Source organism: Sinocyclocheilus rhinocerous, unplaced genomic scaffold (assembly GCF_001515625.1).
Source record: "Sinocyclocheilus rhinocerous isolate Xijiao unplaced genomic scaffold, SAMN03320098_v1.1 scaffold256, whole genome shotgun sequence".
Lineage (NCBI taxonomy): Eukaryota > Metazoa > Chordata > Actinopteri > Cypriniformes > Cyprinidae > Sinocyclocheilus > Sinocyclocheilus rhinocerous.
Genome location: NW_015632036.1, coordinates 789067 through 798537, shown reverse-complemented (window position 1 = coordinate 798537; position 9471 = coordinate 789067). Strand labels below are relative to the sequence as shown.

Genomic DNA, 9471 nt, shown 5'->3' with positions numbered 1-9471 from the left:
TATTTTATGATTCATTCGGATTAATGTGCACAAGCACAGTCTGCACTGACTGTGATAAACGAAACTTTGAAAGTCGCGTAATTTAATCAGCCTTATATGCACCTTAAGCAGGAACATAAATACAGACAAAATGACAAACAAAAACGGTCCATTAGCAGGTCACATACGGATGGGGTATTTGCATCCCAGTAACAAACTGAGCACACATGCATGTCGCAGCCTCACAGACAGCAGCGGGGAAAACTGATGCGTTCACATCGCACCGTGTCCCTCCCCTGAAGCCCACCTTCTTGAAAGGTTTTTGCGCGTCTGTTTTGTGGGATAACATCAGAAGGGTTCGTCCCGTCGAGCCAATCAGGTCCCTCCCTACCTCAGATCGCAGCTATAATACATAGGAGTAAAGAGGCTTCTCGCATAAGTGGCTGTGGCTTCAACTAACGTTGTGATTTCGAGGTCAGTTTTACCTTTCACATCCACGCCGCAAACCTCCGATGCACACTTCCGCACCTGTCACGGTAGGGCTCGGCGCTGAGGGACACGCGTGAACTGAGGGGACGGCAAGGACATCGCCGGAGATCCGCGCAGCGAGAACGTGAATCCTGCTAGACACACCGCGCAGGGCGCTCTAGAACACTGCAGCGAGATTTACCGTGCGGCAAAATGCGGCTTATTACGAGAGTGCTGCTGGTGTCACTTCTCAGTCTGTCCTTGGTGGTGTCCGGACTGGCCTGCGGTCCTGGCAGAGGCTACGGCAGAAGAAGACATCCGAAGAAGCTGACACCTCTCGCCTACAAGCAGTTTATACCTAATGTCGCGGAGAAGACCTTAGGGGCCAGCGGCAGATACGAGGGCAAGATAACGCGCAATTCGGAGAGATTTAAAGAACTTACTCCAAATTACAATCCCGACATTATCTTTAAGGATGAGGAGAACACGGGCGCGGACAGACTCATGACACAGGTAATTCCTTTCCCTTCAGAAATCGCACCGGTGCCTGTTTGAAGTCAGAGCCTCGGAAAGTGCAGTTCATGCAGGGATTGTGAATTAGTCTTGCGGCATGGCTCGCTCTAATGAAGCTGTGCGAGAGAAATGCCATTAAGAGAGGACCGGCTGGTTGCCTCCTTGCTCACCCTCATTGTGGAAGGTTGCGTGAAATATTTATGCGCTTCTCTGTTCCTCTGTAGGCTATAATTTTTTGTCCGCGTTGAAATACATCGGGCGCGCGTTCTCTGTTTTGTAAAACGTGGATATCCTGCTAGATAGGTATGGCACCTGATCCGAGGGGACTGTGATGGTCAGAATATTTCAGTCTTATGGCAGCTAAATGTGGAACGAAATTAAGCATACATGTTCATGGGATCGCTTAGTCAGACCGCAGTCCACCCGCTCTAAGACGCTGTTTATCAGGGCATGAAAATATTGACATTTCTCGAAGGATGCTCTTCAATGTGTTTCTGCTTATTAGTGGGCCAGGACGGTACCACTTAGTGACAGATTAGAATAAGACACAGTGGCCTATGTGTCTTCAGCCCCCTTTTCCCGATATTATTCAGGAGTTTGCTCATCTGCTGGCAAATATAACACCAAATGCGATGCTGTATATATGCCTAATCTATATTTGTTGTACAACTGACCGATATATAATCAACAGCAAACGACACACAGTCTGAAATAAGTTTTATGTGGTACACTCCAGAAGTAGACTAGTGCAACATTATTAATAGCAGTATGCGCTGTTATTTTGGTAAATGGGTACGTAATACTTAGATGCGGGAAACTGTTTTCGCTGCTCGAAATTACGTTATTTGACTAGTAAGACTTAGATCTATTTATTTTATGGTTAATGCTAGAGTTGTGTATTGCTCAAAAATTATATAAAATTTTTTTTTTTTGGTCCAAGTTGTAGCTATATAACTTTTATGTCGTCTCACACGACTCCACTTTTTTATCTTTTCACCCTTTATTTTTTATTTTTTTATTTTTTTTAAAGCAAGACCTCTGGAAAAAGTCAGACAGCTTTGGGAATAGGCTGTCTGTCCCCAACATGGCTTTCCACTCTCGTCGCATTAGCAGGGATCATTTGAACTTCTGACCCTTTGCCAATGCAAAGGAACAATAACATTGCTGCTTAGGAAATGCATCGAACATATAGCCTATTTGCTATACCAAGCATATTCAGGATTGCTTCCGTATAATTTACAAAGTGCTTACCCGGAGTATAATATTTTTATTAGTATTTTGGACGTGTCTTTGTTGAATAGCTGTTCGGTTCAGTCTAAGTCATGACTGGTTATCGCGTGGATGAGGTTTGCTGAAGCATTGCGAATGTCAACCAAAGTGCCGCGTGCCGCGCAGGTGCATTATGAAGTTTCCGCTTTTCTGGTCCTTAAGAAGATGAAACCCCTGTCTGGTGTGGTTTTCTCAGATGTATATCAAACTCTACCTAAGGTGAATGTGATTACAAGTGTGCGATGACCCGCGGGCACACACGCTGCCATTAAAATAGGAAGGTTACCCTTGTAATCTTGTAACTTCAAATGAACGTCTCAGTCTTTGAAAGGGAGTTAACAAGGTGTCCTTTTAACAAACGTTTTGGAGAAGCGCATCCGAGTGTAAGGGATGGTTTGTTGGTTGCATTACACGCTGTGTAATGAATTGGGCTAAACGGCGCTGCTCGCGAAATTAGGCGCAACTGCGAGAGCATCCAGGAGGCTGTTTGCTCTGACAGGTAGCTGATAAGTGTTTCCTCTAAAACAGTTCATTTGGGAGGAGATTAGTAGCTGACTGTGACTAGGTGGCTTGCTGAACAAACCTCGTGTGGAGCACAAAGCGGCGGCACAGGGGATTCCCGCTGCGCTTCATGGTGGCTGAACAGAATTTGGCTTGATTTGCGGCACACGACCCAATGAATTAATAAAGAGTTTAGGCTTAACGGCTCTTGCATCCCCAGCAGTTTTGCTCAGAATGTGCTAGGTTGTATCTTTCGGTGCCTTGTTTGTATTTTCCTCTCTTAGTCAAGTGCCACAAGTGCTGTAGAGCTAATAGGCAGTAGATTTCTATAATCACTTTTACAGAAAATCTGTTTTATTTATGTTAGGGTAAAGGACTATTCTGTCATTTTCCATTCAGGCCACAGATATTCCACAGATGTATCAGTATCTCAGTCAGTATGAAAATATTTCATGTATCCTGTGAAGTGCAGTAAGATTTTGGTGGTTTGACAGATCCATAGACATATATTATACATGGTATACAGTTTGTGTAATAGACACTAAAGACATAATGGGGTTAATTGAAACGTTTAATATTTTATAATTGACTATACTTCATTTTTTTATTTATAATGGAATATAATCTAGTGTAATAAGCTGCATGTGGCCTTCACTGCAGACATGAAAATTAGAGGGTCAAGCACATCAGTTGAAAGTGAGGCAATAGTAGTCTGGTACAGAAATGTATGTGGATGTTATAGGCTAAGAATGGTGTGTGTGTGCTTATGAGGGGGGAGAGAAAGAGGGAGAGAGCGAGCGAGTCAAAGCTAGGAGGTTAGGTGTGAATTATTGCAGGTATTAATTTGGCTTAGTGTCACAATTTGCAAGCATATTTTGAATAGATTTTATGTAACCTCTGAAAGACCGTCGGTTAAGCAATCACATCACGTCCCTTGAGCAAACCTGTGCTGCAAGAATAATGAGTAGTTGCTTCTCCGTTTGGACGCAGTGAAAGAGTCTTTTGTTTTATTTGACATATTGGTTAAGTGTTAGGAAGAGTTGTCCTGGAGAAGGCCAAGCATCTCAACACAAGGTCCCGGGAAAGGTTAGTGGGTGCACCACCCAAACATGGCCTAACAGTCCAAAGCTACCTGCCCCTTAGCGAGGGTCACTGTTCTAAACCTTAAGGTTATAATACAAAAACACTACAAATCACTACCTGAAACATCCCTGTTTAGTATATATATTTTTTGCCTTCTAATTTCAAGTCACCGTTGTACGTATTTTGGCCTTTGAAAGAGAAGAGGCCTTGTTGCAGTCACACCTTTCCCTGGTTGGATCCATATGTTTTAGATCAGTGGAGCGAATGCAATCAATTTTTCATTGAGCTCTTTGGGCAGAATATCCTTGCATGCAAGGCTGAATTATTTCCAGTGTAAATACAGGTCTCTCATACGCTTATTTGTCAGTCGGTTTATTTGTCTGGACGCATCTATTGGGATATTAAAGAATTATTGTCAGTAAATTATATCTTCAGAGCTGTGATCCTCAAGAAGTTTGCTCAGAACTGACTGACTGTTAAGATACTACTTTATACTTACAATTTAATTTATGTCTTTAAATAAATTAGTCCTGTTGGTTTATTCAAGGGGATGTAAACAGCTTTTATGTATAAAGCTATACTATTATTTTTGGAGAGTCAGAGCATTATTTAGGCTGTCATGTTGTTTTTTAACATGCTTACGGCAATATGGATCAATGAATGGAAGTATTAAAACTCAGTTAATTGCATCTCTTCCTGTTCTCTCTCTGTTCTATTAGAGATGCAAAGACAAGCTGAACTCACTGGCCATCTCTGTAATGAACCAGTGGCCAGGGGTTAAGCTGCGTGTAACAGAGGGCTGGGATGAGGACGGTCACCATTTTGAAGAATCACTCCACTACGAGGGAAGAGCTGTTGATATCACCACCTCTGATCGAGACAAGAGCAAATATGGGACACTCTCTCGGTTAGCTGTGGAAGCTGGATTTGACTGGGTCTATTACGAGTCCAAAGCCCACATCCATTGCTCTGTCAAAGCAGGTAAGACCATGGCAGCTTGATTGGAACTGCAAAATAAAGAAGTGATGGGCACAATGCTTCACACACGATTTTATGTGAAAAAAAGCAGGGTTAAAATTATCAACTGCTTTTAAATAGCCTTCTGATACTGTAAACATTTTCTTAGTTCTTAGTCTGTTACTGGAAGTGTACTAAATTATTAGTGTAAACATAAAAATAACATCAGGCAACGTAATTATTTCTAACAAATATTATTCTAATTAATAAATCTACAGATTTTATGAATAATGACCAAGTGATAAGCAATCAAAGCCTACAAATTGTTTTAAGTCTATTACTCTATAAGAGCCGCTTTTAAACCTTTACACCTTACAAAATTCATAAGACAATCACAGAAAGACTTGCCAGCCAATATATATGAACTGATCTTACATCGCCCCACTCTGTCTCTTTGAAGGAAGCGCTTATCAAGTCATCACAAGCTCACTCACTACAGAGCACACACTGTACACACATTTGACTAGAGATATATGAAAACAAATTGAGGATGTTTTTACACGCGCGCTTGTAAAAATAGGCTACGATGAAAATATGACGAATGCAACACTTGCGCAAATACGATGTAATTCTTGTCAGGATTTTATTTAGTTTAACATTGATCGAAGGTAATTTAGCTGGAACATATAGGCAAAGCCTCATAAGCTTTCACCAAATCTTATCATTTAAATTCTAAACACATTTACAAATATATTACAGGCTTTGAACAGAGCCGGGTCTTACTCGCTCGCCCAAATCTGTTTCTCAATTGGCACCATCTTATTTCATGCCATAGAATCTTATGAGAGGATTAGAGGAAAAGTCCATTCTATAGCTCTGTTTGCCGAGATCGGAATGTGAAGAGATCCCACAAGGCCCGAATTATTGTCATTAAGCTTGACAACGGAGAGCATGATGGTTTAAAAAAAAATGAAAGGAAAGAAGAAGAGGGAATTGATTGACTACCGCTAGCATTTCTAATTTACATTCAAATCTACACCATTAGAGCCTTGGAAATGTGTCCGGGCTGAGTAAATACTGTTTGAGCCTGCTTGGGGTTTTCTCATTCTATAAGTGTGAATTGTCACATAGAAGTTTCTGCACCTGAGCAAATATGAAAGAGGCGCAAGGAAAGGCAGAAGTGTCCTTTTCCAAGAGTGCTCTGTACACAAGCTGCATTAGAATGACAATGTCCGGGCTTTATTGGTTTTTAATTAGAGCAGTCCAGGCTCTTTCCTCCTTCAACTCACACAAAGACATTGTTTTTTGGGAAAGCTTTCGATTTACAGCCTAATTCCCGTTGCCACGTTTTCTTTTGTTTATTCAGACTTTTTCTTACGTGAGGCGACTTTGGGGCAGATTTAGCTGCCTTGCGCGCATGGTTTTCGAGCTTTTTGACTCGACAACCTCACCAATAACGACTCAACACTCTTAAAAATAAAGGTGCATCACGATGCCATAGAAGAAGCTTTTTTTGTCTGAATGGTTCCACAAAGAACCTTTAACATCTGAAGGACCTTTCTGTTTCACCAAAGATTCTTTGTGGCGAAAGAAGGTTCTTCATATTATACAAAGGTAAGAAAATAGATGGTTCTTTAAAGAACCTTTAACTGAACGGTTCTTCTATGGCATCGCTCTGAAGAACCCTTTAAGCACCTTTATTTTTAAGAGTGAAAATGTGCTAAATTAGCGTAAAACATTTATGATGTAACTTCTCGATATGCAGCATAAGAAATATTGCTTTTTATCTCGACAGAAAATTCGGTTGCGGCGAAATCTGGAGGCTGCTTCCCAGGTTCGTCTCTGGTCTCGCTCAAAGACGGGGGACAGAAGGCCGTGAAGGACCTGAACCCAGGTGACAAGGTGCTGGCGGCGGACGGCGATGGGAAGCTCGTGTACAGCGACTTCATCGTGTTCACAGACCGAGACTCCGCGACGCGACGCGTGTTTTACGTGATCGAAACTAAAGAACCCGTTGAAAAGATCACCCTCACCGCTGCTCACCTCCTTTTTGTCCTCGACAACTCAACGGATGATCGGCACACCATGACCGCCGCGTTTGCCAGCAGTGTCAGAGCCGGACAAAAGGTGATGGTTGTTGATGATAGCGGTCAGCTTAAATCTGTCATCGTGGAGCGGATATACACGGAGGAGCACCAGGGCTCTTTCGCACCAGTGACTGCTCATGGGACCATTGTGGTCGACAGAATACTGGCGTCCTGTTACGCCGTAATAGAGGACCACAGTCTGGCGCATTTGTCCTTCGCGCCCGTCAGGCTCTATCATAGCGTGTCATCGGCCCTGTTCCCCAAAAACTTCATCAGTCAGTCTAATGCGACTTTACAACAGGAGGGAGTCCACTGGTACTCCAAGCTTCTGTATCAAATGGGAATATTGGTTTTTAATTAGAGCAGTCCAGGCTCTTTCCTCCTTCAACTCACACAAATACATTGTTTTTTGGGAAAGCTTTCGATTTACAGCCTAATTCCCGTTGCCACGTTTTCTTTCTTTTTTTTTTTTTTTTGCGTGAGCCGAGTTTGGGGTTTATTTAGCTTACGTGCATGTTTTTCTCATCAGTAACAACTCAAAATATGACAAATTAGCGTAATATATTTATGATGTAACTTCTTGGTATGCCTCATAAAATGATTCACTCATTGCTATTTATCTCGACAGAAAATTCGGTTGCTGCGAAATCTGGAGGCTGCTTCCCAGGTTCGTCTCTGGTCACGCTCAAAGACGGGGGACAGAAGGCCGTGATGGACCTGAACCCAGGTGACAAGGTGCTGGCGGCGGACGGCGATGGGAAGCTTGTGTACAGCGACTTCATCATGTTCACAGACCGAGACTCCGCGACGCGACGCGTGTTTTACGTGATAGAAACGAAAGAACCCGTTGAAAAGATCACCCTCACCGCTGCTCATCTCCTTTTTGTCCTCGACAACTCAACGGATGATCTCCACACCATGACCGGCGCGTTTGCCAGCAGTGTCAGAGCCGGACAAAAGGTGATGGTTGTTGATGATAGCGGTCAGCTTAAATCTGTCATCGTGGAGCGGATATACACGGAGGAGCACCAGGGCTCGTTCGCACCAGTGACTGCTCATGGAACCATTGTGGTCGACAGAATACTGGCGTCGTGTTACGCCGTGATAGAGGACCACAGTCTCGCGCATTTGGCCTTCACGCCCGCCAGGCTCTATTATGACGTGTCATCGGTCCTATTCCCCCCAAAATTCACCAGTCAGTCCAATGCGACTTTACAACAGGAGGGAGTCCACTGGTACTCCAAGCTCCTGTATCAAATGGGAACGTGGCTTTTGGACAGCCGCATGCTTCATCCTTTGGGGATGTCAGTAAACTCAAGCTGAAAACCTTCGTATGGAAATAAAGCAAGAGAAATCACACTAATGTAGGATATAAGACAATATTAATACAAGCAAGAGAGAAAGAGAGAGAGCGAGAGTGTTTGTGTGAGAGAGAGAGAGACAAAGGCCCCGAGCGGAGTTGGGATATTTATTACAATGACTTTTAAAAAAATGTCAGTTTCAAAGAATAAATGGAGCCTTAAAAGTTTTCTTTGCATAATTTATTCTCGCGTGAACTCAGGCTGGGGGCACAAAACGGATTCGAATGCAGTGTGATCATCCAGCGGTGCAGAATCTATTTTTGTATATCTCATGTAAACAGGAAAAAAAAGAAGAAGAAAAAGTAAGAACAGTAAGAAAAAAGAAAGAAACTTTCATGACAGGTTGTAACATTCTGTGCATATGTGCAAATGACTGTTATATTTTAGGGGTAAGCAAAAGCCGTGGGGCTCCAGAAATTATATTTTTATACACAGAATTGTACATTAGGATTTTGACCGATCGTTACCTAATCACTTTTCGTTATTTGAAATAGTGTAAGATACGAGAATATATTTTAATTTAAATAGGTGCAGTGTCTTTGCAGTCTTGTGCTGTTTTCTATTTTAGAATTCTCTATTATTTTGTCATTGCTTTGGTTGTCAGAGTGGGACAGACATATACGTCCTTTGTTCACTGTTCTCTGGTTTCATTGTTTCTTGTATTTCTTTTAAGAAAATACGAAATGCACATTCTGACAATTCAGTAACGACAATAGTCCCACAGTAAAGAACAAAGGGTTTCGTTAAACAAATTAATAAGTAACTACTGTACATTTACTAAAATGTATTTTTCTTTTCATATTTTGTAATAGTTAAATAGTTTTATAGAAATAAACTGCAGCTGATGCACAGTTTGGATAGCATATGATTGAGTGGCCATACCAGTTAACCTACCTTTCATTAAGGCAAGGTGTCAGGAAATGTATAGAATTTATTATTTATATGTTTATTATAAATGAATGCGATAAAGAAAATATTCAAACTGCTCGTTGGTATGTTTTTGTTTTATGAATATCCTTTGATAAAGCAGGTATTAAACATCTTCACCTATCATTTCCATAATCAGATTTAATATCATTATTGATATTATTAACGCTCATAAATATTTCACTGTTATTGCTGTTGTTTAAATAGTCGGCTCTCAGGGGCTGCTATTAAAATATTAACTGGGCTGGTGATGTTCATTGCTGTGTCATGTTTAACACATAGCACAAGAAAAACGATATAGCCTATAGAGGTTGTCTAAATGCATA

General features: G+C 41.7%; 1 protein-coding gene across 2 annotated transcripts; it reads left to right on the top strand.

Moving 5' to 3' along the window:
• Window positions 1-499: 499 nt before the first annotated feature.
• Window positions 500-9093, top strand: LOC107742131 (sonic hedgehog protein A). Of its 2 annotated transcripts, XM_016555032.1 has the most exons (4): window positions 504-960; window positions 4533-4794; window positions 6566-7185; window positions 8106-9093. In XM_016555032.1, exons 1-4 carry the CDS (start codon window positions 661-663, stop codon window positions 8178-8180), a joined length of 1257 nt encoding a protein of 418 aa, XP_016410518.1. In that variant the 5' UTR covers window positions 504-660; the 3' UTR covers window positions 8181-9093. The 2 variants fall into 2 exon arrangements, with proteins under 2 accessions (XP_016410519.1, XP_016410518.1); XM_016555033.1 differs by lacking the exon at window positions 6566-7185 and having other exon boundaries at window positions 500-960; window positions 7486-9093.
• Window positions 9094-9471: the final 378 nt, after the last annotated feature.